Source organism: Aquila chrysaetos, chromosome 21, assembly GCF_900496995.4.
Source record: "Aquila chrysaetos chrysaetos chromosome 21, bAquChr1.4, whole genome shotgun sequence".
NCBI lineage: Eukaryota > Metazoa > Chordata > Aves > Accipitriformes > Accipitridae > Aquila > Aquila chrysaetos.
The window spans coordinates 22,589,958-22,605,691 of NC_044024.1; the positions used below are offsets into that span (position 1 = coordinate 22,589,958).

Sequence of the window (15,734 nt, forward strand, 5' to 3'; positions counted from 1 at the left end):
CCCAGCCAGCACTTGCAAGGTGGTATTTTGTCAGCGTTGAACCTCCAGTTACTCATTAATCATGTCACTCAGTTCAGATGGAGGACACAAAGCAAGGGGGAGGTGGGATATTTCCAGAACAAACCTATTTTTTGGTTACATAGGAATGTCTTAGTGTCTGTGTTGCTGACAAGCTGGAGCCCCACCCCAGCGATTTGTGCTCAGCCTTTGGGAAAAAGAGTGAGACCGCTCTGAGGAAAATGATTTAAAATGCCTTCAGATGCCTTTTCACTTCTTTTTATTTAATTCCATAAATATTTTCATAAGGCTCAGTGTCTTTACAACACTTTTTTAAACACTTTTTTTGTTTTATACACACAACTTTGACACTTGTTTGACAGGGTCAAACAGTCCAATATAAACAAAATAATAAAACTGGCAAGTGCGGATCAGCTGGGTTACCAAAATCCTTTTTTTTTTTTTTTTTTTTTTTTTGCTCTTACTGTTAAAACCCCAAAAGCACTAAAATATCAGTATTTGGCTTCAAACTAGAATTTTAAAAACCTTTTTTTTTTTTTTTTAAATTCTCTGCTACAAGTCCCTGTCGTCATAGTGCCTTTAAACTCCTACAGACTCTTCTTTTCTTCTTAAGGAAAAATAAGCTTGGTGATGCCATGCAGAACTTACAATAGCTACTAAATATACATGTTCCCTGAAATGTAGCTGCAATGAAAAGATGACAGAGCATAAAGAGAACAAAACCAGAAACCCAAAGCACCACAGTGTACTATCAATAACATTGCAACGGATGGCCAGTGACCATCCAGAAACTGAAACAAATTTCAAATATATTTCTCTATGTATTATTTTCTATTTACAACTGTTAGATGCACCTAGGTTGGTTCTTGTTTGATCTTTTTGGAGAGGGTGGGGAGGCGAAAGTCTTGAATTTAGATCCTCTGTTCTAGTGTCTAGGTCAAGGGGTAATGCATGTCATTTACCTAGGGAAGAGGGTATTTTTATTTTTTTATATATATATATAGATTCAGACAGAGAAATACCGTAAACATGTAAGTTTGTTACAACTCTCTTGTTTCTGCATATGGAATGGTAAGTGGGTTCCTCCTGTCTGGCATTGAAATGAAAGTCTGTATCAGATGCTCGGTCAAAATCACCCCAGTCTGATTGCATCTACGCTGCTTCCAGCGCGTTCAGACACATGAGGCAGCCCAACCCTGCTCCCTATTGGGAAAGCCACAGTAGGTAGTGAAAGTGGGACCCAGTGCTGGTTCTTCTTTGTGATAATGCTCCATCTCGTGCAGCACCTTGGCAATTTATGGAGGGGAAGAGCTTTCTTGAATGCCATTGCCTGAGAGCCAGCCCCTCTTCCCTCTGGAACAAACGCCTGCATCTGCTTTGCCTGCCGCCTGGCTTCGGCAAGCACGAGCAATGCTAGTTTGTTTTGGCTTTCCGTTTAAGAAAGAAGCTGCGAGTCCAACAAGTGGCCTTGTCAGATCAAGCGAGTCTTGATTTATGATGCAAATAATGGTGTGGCGGTGGTGTTTCTTTTTTCCTAGTGCTGAATATTTAGGAAGCATCTTCTCATAAAAATTATGGATGTCTCATTCTCACTCTCTGAGGCACAAAACAGTAAATGAACAGGCTTAACTAATGTGCTTGTTACTTTTTTCCCCTAAGCAATTAAAAAGGCAAAGGAATAAGTGAAATTTTCATCATGTTGACAACAGTCCGTAATCTCTCTCTTTCTCTCTCTCTCTCTCTCTGCATCTCTCCAGCCATTCAGAAATAGTAAAACATTTCAGTTAACTTCTGAGAACCCATCTCATTCACTTCTTTAAATACCCATTCTGTTAAAGAAACAAAATAATATTTGCTACATATTTAATATTAAAATCTGACCATAAAAATGCAAAGATACAAAAGAGCATAAAAATAATTTCTGATATAAAATTGGGTTGCTTCCTATTTGGGATTCCCGGTGTTTCGCAGCTGCTTATCACAGAGGGGCCACTCTTCCTCTCCAAAACACTCATCCGGCTTTGCTGTTTATTGATCATTTCTAGATTACTAAAAAGTGCTGACATTATTTTTGTACTTCAGTAAAAAATATAGCCACTGCCTTGCAATATGCCCTGAAATAAAACAGGCTCCATCAAAATAATGAAATCACACTCTCTGCTCTTCCCATTCACTTGTATTTCCTAGGGGAGAAAAAAACATGTTGGCCTGGGGTGCTTCTGTGGTGTATCAGATTCAAAAGAAAATGATAAATACCGTGATCAATCACTTCATCCCACATTTTCAAAGGAGCTTGCAGAATAGCTCTGCGAAGTTTTTAAGTTCATCTTCTAAAACTGGTTAAACAGTCTCATTTGCCCTAGGAAAAAAAAAATCATCCTAGTGCACAATGATTTGTTTTACAAGCTTAAACATAAGCTTTCGCGCTTGCAAACAAACGTACTTAAGGCTGAAATTGTAGGAAGTGTCTTTGAAAATAGAGCTATGAATCTCCAGAGGGAGAAAAAGAGAGAGAAAGAGACCTGGAGAGCTTAGCTAATCACTCCAGAGCCCACTGACACTGATACACCTCTGCCCAACCATTGATGCCGTTTAGATTGAACTGATCACCGATTTAGATTAGGTCACGCAATCACGGTCATACGGCTAAACTTCTCAGGGTCACATCCCTATCTTTCCTGAAAGGCAGTTCTCAACTCCTCTGCAGCTCGGGTGCATTACATATCAGGTAAATACTTCCAATTACTTAGGCAATGATCCTTCCGCTAAGGGGTCACTACCGGCAGCTCACGTTCTGCTTGGGAGGTCAGTCCCAAGCGAGGCTGGGGATCTGGTATGCAATAGAGCAGGCAGTGAGTGTAGTCATGGTCCTCACTTTTGGGATCATTGCTCCTGTAAATGGCAATTAGTGGTTCATTAACGCAGTACTGTGCAGGCGTGAGTGTGGCCAACAGGATGGGACCTTAGTTCCTGAAGAAGGAAAACTGGCCATTTGTTGGAGCCTAATAGCCAATTTTCCTCTAGCTGGAATGGAGGGCATGAAGCCGTCAGTTTTTAAGCTTTTATCTTTGCATGGAAAACAAAGATAGGAGTGGGCTTTTCAGAGTCGTGTCTCAGCTTAAAAAGAAAATAAATCAAAGATAATCCCACAGAAATAAAACTAAATGCAAAAGAAATCAAAGCCCCTGATATTCTTTTCTCAGTCTTACTCCGAGTGTGAACAAATCACACTGAATTGAGAAAAAGACAGTGCTTAAAAAACTGCAAAAAATTAACTGAGGAAAACCCATCTCTCACTTCCTAAAGAGCTGATACCCCTTCTGCTTGTTTTTACCTGCCCACAACAAAACAGTTAAAGCCAGAGAAATACTGCGCAGCAGAGCATGGTGCACAAGGGAGCACATCCAGACAGGCACGAGTCAGACCAGAGAATGCAGGACGGGGACGGGGAAAGGGTCGATGCTCTTCGTTGAAATGGTAACTCCGGGGACAGCCAAGGAAGGGACGGAGATGGAGGGAGAGGGAGCAGAGATCTCCCGGCACTCCAAAAAACAAACAACCCCCCCCATAAATAAAATCAAATAAAATATACACCAATGTAGTCCATGAGGAACTTCGATGACGAATTCACACAAGCGAGAAAGCATTCTGGGATGCCAATGATGACTTGAATGAAAATGAAGAAGAAAAGGAAAAAAAAGATGTCCGACCAATGGAATAAAATAAAATAGGTCACATGGTTAGAAATCATTGGTGCTTCCTAGTATCTAGTAGCAGATTGCTTCCCAAAAACAACAAAAAAAGTTTTTGGTCCTTCTATATATATACATATATGTATATATATTATTATTTTTAAAATGTTTGTGTGTATATATATATATGTATATATATTTAGTTGCAACAGTGCTTCTCCGAAAAAAGGTCCATCTATAAATATAATTTTATTTATTTTTATTTTTAAATTTTAGTTCTTTTAAGTTAAAATTCTCCATCTCTCTAGGTATTATTTTTTGAATGGTGTTAACCTGCTGAAGTTTTGCCAGAATGGTGCCTGGCTGCGTCTGGGTTCGGTGAACTCGAAGACCTGGGACTGGGATATGCCATCTGTCACCATGTATTGTCCCTGATTTAATGGATCCTGGGGTGGTGGGTAGGCTGGAGGAACCGACTTGGAGTAGCTCACACCTGCATCGATGATTGGGGGGAAAAAGAAACAGATCAGTCAAAGTGCAATTGGGTCAATAGTCTTTCTTCGTCATGCTATCGCTTCTTATCACTTAATAACCAGGGTCCCAAAGAACAGGGAGACGTGCTAGAGGTGGCAAATCTATGGAGGAACGCAGCAGCTGCCTAAACTTTCAGCTCAGAGTCTACCTACACTAGACCACGAGTTGAAGATTTGGAAAAGATCCATTACTTTGGTACTGGCAGAGTTTTGCCTGCCCTCATGGAAAAGTCCTGCGTGACCTAACGAGGCACAAGCACGGCCAGGCCATATGCAGTATCAATCTGGTCAGACGCAGGCAGACAACCGCATCATTCAACCCACTCACGAATTTAACGCTTGCTGTTGCCAAGCTCGTTTTCACCCTCCCTCCCAGCTACGCTCGGAAAGCGGTTTTGCCCCAACATGCCCCGGTGACCAGCCCCGAGCAGCGTGACCCCGAGGACCACTTGTCACCGGTTCCTGCGCCAGAATGGAGCAGAGCTGCTTTGGAGGAAGCGCTACGCTGCAGGGACCCGCGCTGCTTCAGCGCTATTCTGCCTATACAAAGGGCAACTCATTATTTTCTTTAGGAAAGTTTGTAGGACTTTTCCATAGGGTTCGTTTTAAATCTACCAGTCTGGTTTCAGCCAAAAACGGCTGCACACAACGCAGGAAAGGCTGATTCTGCTCAATCCAAACTGGTAGCAATAGGTGGAACTGGCAAGGCTACGCTTTCAGGTTCTAGACGCATAATTCCCACATACGTGAGTCACAGCTCCTGTGCAGGAATGGGGTGAGAGATGCTGGCCTTACAGCTTTCCCAGGGAAAGGGGGAGCTTCAGCAAGCTGGGACCTACGCAACCTGTTGTAAAGGACGGTGTAGAAAGGGCAGCTCTGGGTGAATGGAGGTGGAACAGAAGGGAGGCAAGTCACCAACCACCGAAGCGTAGACTACAGGGAAGAGTAATATAGCTACTTCTGTATTTCCTTCCCCACAACACCACTGACGAGGGATAATCCCTCCTTCAGCCTCAGGGTAGCGTGATCGGCTGGAAACCACAACTCCAGAGAAGGGCAGGAAGGAGAGAGGAGCAGGGCTCTGAAGCAGGTTGCTGTAAGCTCTGGCCAGCTCTGGATCCCCTCTGCTGCATGCAGAACTGCTCTTCCTTCTGCGGGGAGGGCAGCCCCGGCTGCATGACGGGTGGCAGGCTTCGCAAGGGCCATCTCGAGGCCATTGCCTCCCCTGGTTTTAATCGCAGGAGCGAGGCGACTCTACCCAAGTAGATCAGTGTCCTCATCTGGAAAGCGGGATGGCATCACCCACCTACCTCACAGGAGGGTTGTGAAGCTAAATTAATTAATGTTTGTAAAACACTTTGAGATCCTCGGCTGGGAAGGTGCTAGAGAAGGCAAAATACGGTGATTAGCACCCAGGTACCACAGCAACGTGTGTAAAAGAAATGCGACTCTTTGCATTCAGTTAGCGGTTCCTACCCACACACAAACACATGCTTTGTGGGACCAGCGCTGGCCGGCCGGGGCACAGGAAGGCTGTACACAGTCGGGTACTTACAGACAAAGGAAAAAGCCTTGCAAAGTGCACTCACGGAGCTCATCAGACAACTTTTATATGTTGCCGCATTATAATTCAGGACCTCTTTTAGATACAAAGCTAAGGCTTTAGTATGGCTTTAGAAAAGAGAATTAATTCGCTTCCCCTTGCTATAGAATTTACCAATCAAGGGTTGTTAAAATCCTCAAAAGGTTCAAACCAAATGGAGATATCATCTTGACTATGTCTAACTGATTTCTCCTTCTTTACAGCAAATACCATCAAATCATGCAGCTCTCTGTCCACCGTAGGGAGTAACCAACATCTTTCCTTACGGTGGACAAAAACCGCTCCGTGATTCATACTTCTTAACCTTTAACAAATTCATCATAGTTAATATTTCAAACTTATTTGAAAAGAACAACCTGGACAGTATAACCAGCTGCAGAGTCTGCTCTGGAGGGCAAACTCTAGCCCTGAACCCATACAAGAGTGTAGACATTCTCTTGGAGGCGACCAGCCTTTAGTGCCTTGGCCACTTCTCCCAGCAGACACTGGTGAGGAATTTTAGGATCTGTGGGAAGGTTACGATCTGGTACAGGTACCTTACGTGGCTAGCGTTGGGAAATAGATCTTCTTCTGTCTGGTACGTGGTTTGGATCTTTGACTGACCCAAAGGACCAGGAATTACTTCAACGGCAAATAGTCCTTGTGCCACCAAGATTACTAACGTTCTACAACACAAAAGAGCCGTGAATCTAAAGCTCCTACTAAGGGACATACAGCAATTGTTTCTAGCTTTGGAAGACCTTAAAACCACATTGCTTTAATGACATGGCCCAATGTCTTTTGCATCCTGTGGCTGCACAGTAGCAGTCAGCCTTATGATGCATCTGGTCCGCCATGCTGAGCTGGGCTGAGGTCTTTATTGTCTCTAAACCAATTTGTGAAGGGTAAACTAATGTATTTTAATCATGATACAGAAATGCTAAGAAATCTCCTGCATCAGCAAATTGTTATCCACTTGGAAGGCTGAAGAAGTAGAGAAAAGACAGTCTGGCTGAAGTCCACTGACATTGATGGAGTTACACTGCAAAGAATGTAATCCATAGTCTGTCTTCTCCAAAAGAGAAAAAGGCAGACTCCCCTGGCCAGATCACTAGCAAACCCCATTCAGTTCTCTCCCAAAATAGCCTTTTTTGGCCCAAACTCCTGAAAAATGTCTATCCTTGCTTGAAACATACCCATGCACACACTGCCACTTCCCTCAGTAAAGAAGCTTAGACCCATATTCTCAAAGTTGTACGCATGGCCCTGCTTGAGGATCTAGGCTATGGGCATTAACATCTAAGCTGGATGAACGTCAAAAGCTCCTGGCTGGTTCTACTTGAATAAGCAGCCGAAGGTTTGCATATTTATCAGATTTATCAAATGGCCTCCATGGCCTAAATGATCAAAACTGCAGATCTCAATGGCATGCATAATTACTGTGTGTTTGTGGGCATGCAAATAAAAATATTTGTGCTCTGGCAAGTCAGGCTGATAATTCCATAAGAATACATTTTCTTGTGAAACTGTGATACAGCACTTTGCAATAGCTTGAGGTGCCCCAAGAATGGCTTTTTTTGTTTTTTGAACATACCCATGTTCTTGACAAGGTGGAACACAGGAATTGGGGGCGGGGAGGGAGATTCACCTAATCTGCACATCTTCAAATCCTGAGAAAGAGCAATTTTGGGAAAAAGTATGACAGGTTGGTTTTTTTCTATTCTGCACTGAAGAGGTTTGCTCCCTTACCAGAACTCGGGGCTGTTGTGCAGAATTGTCTCGAGGGAATTTTTTTTTTATATGCAAAGCCATAACTCCACTGCAATTCAACAGAAAGAAATGAGCAAAGCTCTTTTCCAATGCAATTTTGGGCTGCTTGGCGAACAGCATTCATAGCGCAAAGGGAAAGAATCGATAGGTACGTAATGATTTCTAGACACAGCTGCTGCGCTGCCTTTCCAAGGCGTAAGAAAGCAGCTATGCACCAATGACCAGACTTGGAGCTCCTTCTGCTGGTTCATGCATAATTCTGCACTGTAGCAGAATATAAAGGCTGCAGCTGCATAGCAAGATCGTTCGGCAGGGTGGGGGTTGTGGAAATCTGTTCAGAATGAGAAAAAGAAAACTCCGGGGTTTATAATTTGGCTAGACAAAACTGGTAAAGAGAGATGCTGCGCTGTGGGTTGAAATCATGTCTTTTTTTAGTACTGGGCAACGTCACTTGGAATCTTTTGGATTTCTCAGCTCAGAAGAAAACACAAAGATTTAAAACTGTCTCTTTTTTCCCTTATCGTTCTTTTTTTCAAAGCCTCTCTTCTATTTGAGGTTATAACACAACTTCGGTAGCACTTGAAGATTTAGGAGCATGCTATTAACTCACAAGCAATCCACATGGACACGTGCAGACAGACCCAGTTGTAATATAGCAGGACAGCTACATTAACACTGCACCTTTCCAGAGTTAATACAAAACATACACAGAATACACTGAGAGTTGCCTATATATAACCATGGAAACTTGCCTTACAAGCTGTTTATTCCATCCTCAACATCTAAGATTTTAGCTTTTACTTTGACCAGGAGCTATTTCATAGGCTTTTCTTCTACCTAGCTGTCTAGATACCATGCTGTTCATTAGCCAGAGTTGAGTGGGAGACAATAAAATATCAACACCTGCTTTCTCTACTGGCTGAGTGGAGGCTGCTGGTAGGAGAAGAAGCAGTGCTCTGCGCTAAGGAGCCTTTCATCTACCTGTGATCTCAATAGCAGCTGAGCCAACTTGCATCCTTCAGGAGCCATGCTCAAAAATCCCATAAATTCAGTTTCCTTCTGAATATTGTAACCCATACACAATGTGGGGTAGCTGGGAACATACCTCAAGAATGCTAATTGTTGTACGGTTAATTACTCCTGCAATAGCAACAAGTTTAAGTTAAAGAAATAAGAAGCAGTAATGGCTGAACAGGTACAGCGCTTTGCCTTTCTTCAGCACATTTCAACAGAGGATCTCAAAGCACTTCACCACTATTCCCTTGGTTGCTCTTTCGTTTAGAGTTGGCAAACTATGCTGTGTCTGGTATTAGTTCTGCTCCCTGACTGCAGACCTAGTTTTTACGGCAAGAGGTGTGGATGGCAGCTGTGAACAGGAAACGTCTGCCTCCGAAGGCAGTCCTGGGCAGCTGCGGACTTCACTGATTTACACTTCCATGCTAAAGTACCCGACTCCAATTTTGTCATACTCGCCCAACTCAAGAGGAATTTAAGTGGTCCATTAGCCATGGCTCTTTACGCAGCCGGGGATTTTACTCGATGGCCTGGCAGAGGTAGGTATTACCAGGGATGGTACCGGTGAGGAGAACATGCCTTAGCTCCCTTTTCTAACCACTAGCCTAACTTCTCTGTTTTGGAGGAAGAGGGCAGGAAAAGAGCTAACTGCAGCTTGAGAAATGCAACAGAAGAAAACAGTCATCTTCTGTCCTGACTATTCCACAGCCAGCCACACTATCTACAAATACTGAGGGAACTTGACCTTCCTGAGTCTATTTATCAAGTCTGTTACTGCAACCTGATGTCATTAGACTAGACATTAAGATAACGACTCCTCATGTGATAAGCAAAAGCTAGATGGAATAAATGATACTAGGGCTTTATCAAAGCCAGGTGAAAACTAATTTATCCCATCTTGTATTTATATAGCCCCCCTCTCCTCCAGCATTCTGTACACAGATAGCAAAGACCACTCCGTCGGTTTCATGGGTAGGAAGAGATCAGTTCATCCATCACTGCCCTGAAATGCAGCCTCTTCTGGGTAGCAACACTGCCGCTTACCTAAAATACCTCACCAAACTGAAAGTGCAGGAGTATCTCGGCTGACAAACTTATTTCAGTTGGAATCTCAGTATGACACTGATGTCAACATCTTGGCTCTTCACATGAGGGCCAGTGGAAAACCCAAGAGGTCCATTTCACATCTCACCCCAAAAATCCCCTGGAGAATTTGCTCAGAAGCACGTGCCCATTGCCGAGTCACCGGTACCATCCTTAGAGGTCTCCCAGCCAAGAATTTATTCATGATTTGCCTTAGCTTGTATATCTGACCGCATCTCAGATGATACTACTGACTCCAGCTGGGTTACTAAGGCCTTGAGTGAGAAGCCATCTATCCACACCATCATCAATGAGACCAGTGCTTGCGCACCCAAAGCACAAAGTGCTTGGGCGAGCCGCAGACGGGCACTGCCCGACACCTGCATTTTGGAGGTTTTGGGTAGGGTCTGTATTTTACAAGCAATGGGATAAGCTCTGTGATTTCTCTGAATCTGTGGGGAAATACCACCGAGAACATGATTAGCTCCATTCTTTCACCTACACTGGGGGAAGCTCTGTGAAAAAAGGGAAGTGACCCTGATTATCTGAAAATGCAAATGCCCCTCTGTTTAAAGTGGTTAGTCTATGTGTTGCTCGGTCTCCTTCAATCCCCCCGAGGCTGTGCCTACATGTGTGAGTAGGATAGGGAAACATGTCAGGGCCACGTCAATCTTGTTAGCAACAAAGATGCAATAAAATAGGCTTAAACACTCAGGAGAACGACAGGAGGTACCTACAGACTCTGTTACCTGGTAAGACCTGTCCGCGCCAGCTGGATGAAGCCAGCACAAGTATGCTAACATTGCAGTCATCTCGTTTTGCTATGCAGACTTGCTGGGGGAGAACTTGAAGTCCAGAAGTGTGAGAAGTCAGAGAAAAGCTGTTGGGTGTTTGGGTCAGGGTTTTTATGACATAGTTCGCCGTGAGCTCCAGTGATCAGAAAGGAAGAAATTAGCAGCAAAATTCAGTGATTCAGAGGGTGCTTTACTGCAGGCCAAAGCAGTTCATGCCAGCTGTTGATTTAACCCCTGCTGGGTTTGCCTAGCTGAGTATTTAGGGGCAGATTTAATGACAGCATCCTTCTAAGCTCAGGGTGTGATGTGATTGAATACAGGTTTCCCTCCTTCCGCAAGTCCCAGACCACCAGGCTAAAGACTTGTCTGGGCAGAGGGCATCTGCTTTGGTGAAGCTGTGGCACAGTGCAGAGGAGAATACACAGGACAGAGAGAAGGGCACGAAGGAGCTGGCTCATAGCATGGGTCTGAAGAGCTCTCCTGGGGTGGGAAACCCTAAGGTCACTTCTTTAAATTTGAACAGACATTTCATTTTCCAAAATGGAAACATTAGTGGGAAAGGGTGCGTTAAGAATGGGGTCCCCTTCCCAAGCACTGGAACCTCTAATCCCCCTGACTGACAGCTTCTAGGAACATAAGCAAAAATCCCTTACATGTACACGCTGTCCTGCATGGGGACAGATGTGGACAAAGCTGGGGATCAGAAAAGTAACTGAATGTTTCCGAAAGCTGCAAACACTAATCTTTAGAGGGGAGATTAAAAGCGGCCAGCAGAACAGAGGCCCTCGATGGATAGAGGCACTAAAGGAGCCTTCTGTTTTCAGACACTTGGAAAAAGTACCCTGGATAATCCTGTGTCTATGTTAAGGATGGACTGGAGATCCACAAAGGATCCATTTTTAAGGGAACTTTAGACTTGTTTCCACTGCTTTAGTCAACAACGAGCACAATTTTGGAAGTGCAACTGGATGCTATCTTAATGTTGCGGTGTCAGTGCAGGCAGCGAAAGTCCTCAGTGGCACCTGGACGTACCTGCAGAAAAGTTGCACACTTGATTGGCTGTAGCTTAAAAAGGGCTGTGGGGTTTTTTGTTGTTTTTGTAAGTCAAGACAAATAAATTTCTCTGTTACTTTACTATTTCTAGGAGACACCACACTGAATTCTATTCCCAGTTACCACACTGACATCGAAAGAAGCTAAAGGGCAGTAACCAAGAGGAAAAATCTTGAACAATCAATGCAAAAAGAAAAAAAAACCAACAACAAACAGCCCTTTTCTCTATCTGTTGGTAAAGTGCAGAGCCAACACTACCCATTTACTTTATGTCTAATGGACTTAAAGAAGGCCAAAAATTGGTTTAATGCTGTCTTAAGGCACCTGGTCTAATATCATTACGTTTTGCCCAATCCAATAAGTAGTGCAAATCCTAGTATATTGCTGAAATCTGACCTTGCGCATCATTAAATCGATTTGGAAGGAAGCCTAGCACTGCATGTGTGCATGCATTTCTGCACAGATGTGAGCATTAGGAAGGGGGTGCTTCCAGAGGGGGCTGACTTCTACCCCACGGAGGACCCTCATTTTGGGATCAAAAACTTCTCAAAACACTGAGAGTTGTGTTCTCTCTTAATAACCTGGATAAAATTTCCACTAGTTTAAAAAGCTGAGTTTTAAGGTTTCTTCCCCTGCTATCAGCTGATCTCTCAGCGTCTCTCCCTTGTCTGCTGCAGCGAGCAGTGGCTTAAATGCTTCCTTTTCAAATGCACACCAGCCAGCTCCAGAGTAATACTTCTGGGAGGTGTGGTACAACACCGCACGAAATAAGCGGTGGTTTATACTATTTGAAAAATGTTTTTCTGCTTCACCTCTAACAAAGTTGATTGCATTTTCCATTTCACTTCCTTCACGGCTTTTCTCTCTTCCTTAAGTATTCTGTGACAGGGAAATTACCATGGTTTCCCATTTAAGAGGTGGAGGGAACAACTGAGATAATCTAGAAACAAGTCTGTAATAGGCATCCAGTGACCGGGGAGCGGGACTCTCGACATGTCAGGTCGCGGAGTTGAGCCGTCAAGCCCTGTTGTAGCCACTGAGACCTGTCCTGCAAAGTCCATAAATTTAAATGAATAAATAGTTCACTTGAATGCAGTGGAACTATTCCCACTCCTAAAGGGCTTCACTGCTTTCCACATACAAATGATGCTCCAGAACCAACTTAAAGCCCCTTCCAATTCTACTGTCGTGCTGTGGGAGGCTGCGCAGGGAGGGCAAAGGCAGCGCACGGTGCCTGCAGGAGGCAACCTCCTGGCACTGGCACACCTGTCTGCCTGCTCCCAGCCTCGACGGCTGCACCTCAGCCTCAGCAACACAGCCCCAGGTGCCTGCCAAGGTCTTTGGCAAAAAATTTGTTGGCAATATATGTAAAATGCACATGGCAAGATTCAAAAAATCAGTCACTTTTAGTTAGCCAACTCTCAGGAATTTTCTCCTACCTCCCCCTTCTGAGCAATGCCACCAGCTCCCTGCTCCGGCAGCCTCACGCATCTCTTTGGGTCTTGGGCACAAGACAAACCACAGAGTAAGAAAACTAAAGAGTTTTCAGCAAAACATTCAGTGCCGGTACTTAATTTAATTAATCTGAGACTGGGCTATGATTACTGCAATGTAGGACAACAGAAGCAGAGCTACTAATTTAATGACCCTATTTGTTGTTTTTCAGATTTCATGTCTTAAGTAAAACAACCAGGCTTCGCTTAACTTGATGCTTGGGGTCTGACTGAATTTCTGTCTGACTCGAGGACTTCATCTCATAAAAAGAACTGCCATTGTTATAGCATAAGCTCATTCTTCATAAAAGAAATGCTGACTGGTGTTTTAGGAGCTGATTAATTTTATAGTCAGAGAAGTCTAAGATAATAGCCCCTCCTTTTTCATCTCAGAGAGAAAGAGAGAGAAAGAGAAAGAGAGAAAACAAGAGAGCAATTGCTGTGTAAGAAATAAGTATGGTTAGGCATATTGTATTTGTCAGGATGCAAGTCCAGTGATTTAAGTGGGAATACTGGTAGGCATGCTCAGGCACCTTTGAACTGTCACTTAATAACTGAACAGTACAATTATTAATTAATTAACACCTTAATTAATTAATAATATAATTAGCTGAACAGCAAACAATAATTTAAACTGTTTTTGTCATGGCCATCATGCAAGTCAGATTCTCTAATTTTCCACTTGCCATAATCTCCGTGGTTGCTTCCGTGCTGAGGGACAAGCATGCTGGTGGTGAGGGGTGAATCTGCAAAACCGAGCTCGTGATAGCGTCCGCTACTGCCTGAACTACACGTACATTGTGTAAGATACACGTCCTTGGGCCCAATTTTGGGTGTGTGCCTACTTTGAGCTTAGAAAATCTGGCCAGGAGAGTTTTTAGAGAACATCTCAGAAGACAACATAGGAAGTTAGTAGAGAGGAGAAGACTAATGACAATGGAGAGACACAGCAAACCAAGGAGTTTACAGTTGGCCTAGCAAACCACTACTGGACCAGCAAAGGCAGTAGACAACAAACAGGTGAGGCAGAAAGCAAAGAGCTCCTTCAATTTTTGCAAAAAACACCCCAATGTCTGTACAGAGCAGGGACAAATCTGCCTGGAACTGACTATAGCCAAGAAATGATGAGTTCTCTCAAAACCCATTTATAGGCCTAGTTGTGCCGTCGTACTTTGGTAACGAATTGATATGTCTACGACTTTGTGAAGCTTTGGAAAACTTGAAAAATGACCCCTCTGACTTTCCCTCTGTATTTAGTATTTCAAAACCTGTAGCTGCAAGAGTTATTGCGAGAGATAATTAACGCTGGCTGTTTCACCAGTTGAGACTCTGTATAATATCTAGCATGGCATTTATTAGTTGGCTGTAGCCTACCTGGGTGGGAAAATGAATCTGACATTAGAGAGATAGAATGTCTTTACTAAGATACTTTATGTCCTACCAGCTGATACTACTGTGCTGTCCTTAAAAAGTTATAGGTAGTGCCAGGAAACATGAGTGTCCCCTTTCCAAAAGGAGGAAAGGGGTAGATCCCTCACCATCTCCAGTATTTTAGCCACCTATCTTTCTTTGCTAACGGGAGACTTTGGGAATCAGCAGAAACCCTACATACCTCCGCACTCACTCCCATTTCAGCCTGAGATAAACAACTGAGATTTCTGCCCCCAGGGACAGCTTCTGGACATCAGACTGGAGACACGAGATCAAATTCATCTCTGGTGAAATTCCACTGGCTTCAACCACATTAGACCAGAGATTAATTTGGCCCACAGATACATTAAGAAAGGATACAAAGCACAAACGGTATTTTATAAAAAAAGAGAAAGGGGAGGGGGAAATTCAAGGGGGATGCTGGATCCTAACCCAGCAGGATTCAGCCCAGCCCACTCCACCCTCACATCACCAGGCACAGTGCATGTTGCCGGTTACCTTTTTGCTTACTGACTTTCTTTACTGTCATTGCCGCTTGCCGCTTTTGATTTTCAGAAATTTCAAAGCCTGAAAAAGGGAACACGGCAAACACAATTCAGAAGATTGCTTACAAAGCCTCTTTTTCTTTTGGGGAGGGGGGAATGTTCTGCACTGTTTGGCAAACACAGAACGCCCTAGGTGGCAAAGCATCACCCAGTAAGCTGTGTGTACAGGCAGGTATTTTACTGAAAAGCAAATCTTCCTTGAAAGGACAGGCCTCTTTATAATCTCACTTGTGCAGGGGCTGTATGAAAAGTAAGATTAGACCCATTATTATTTATACAGTATCATAAATATGCCCAGTGCTTTACAGCTGAGCAACACAAACTGAGCCTGAACGGACATTGGTTACAGTCAATTTATGGGCTGATGCTGAGGGAAGGGCACGGCTGGTAAGTCATTGACTTTGCTGCCCTCCTACCCTGCACGAGACATGCTTAACCAGAGCAGAAATGATGCGGCCAGGAGACTCTGAAGTCAGATGGCCAAAGACTGCCTTCTCCCACAATACCCACAGAGGTCCAGGCTTGAAGCTATGGGCAGAATTTGTTTATTGAGGGCCAAAAATAACAGTAACTGAATTGGAAAGAGACCTATTTATGACTATGAGAGCAACCAAGGACATTTGAACAAGGTAGAACTGTAATTCTACTACAAAAAAAACGTGGGCTTCTCCAACAGTTGGGGCTAAATTAAGGATTACCAACAATCTCCTTTCAGATTCATTTCAT

The 15,734-nt window shown here is 43.7% G+C and overlaps 1 protein-coding gene and 1 long non-coding RNA gene across 14 annotated transcripts in view; one reads left to right on the forward strand and one right to left on the reverse strand.

Annotated features, from left to right (window-relative positions):
- The window catches only part of LOC115333502, a 98,597-nt gene that overhangs the window by 79,214 nt on the left and 3,649 nt on the right, over window positions 1–15,734 (forward strand). The gene's annotated exons all lie outside the window — the stretch shown is intronic.
- Window positions 261–15,734, reverse strand: part of ARHGEF9 (Cdc42 guanine nucleotide exchange factor 9) — a 239,427-nt gene continuing 223,953 nt past the window's right edge. For 8 of the 11 annotated variants that reach the window (XM_029996468.2, XM_029996479.2, XM_029996474.2 and 5 more), the window contains 2 exons: window positions 14,962–15,030; window positions 261–4,203 (listed from right to left, as the gene is read on the reverse strand). In XM_029996468.2, coding sequence (XP_029852328.2) covers window positions 4,022–4,203; window positions 14,962–15,030 — 251 coding nt within the window. In that variant the 3' untranslated portion in view covers window positions 261–4,021. Of the gene's footprint in view, window positions 4,204–5,563; window positions 5,626–14,961; window positions 15,031–15,734 lie in introns of those variants that run through there. The other 3 variants (XM_029996469.2, XM_029996470.2, XM_029996471.2) reach the window with 3 other exon arrangements.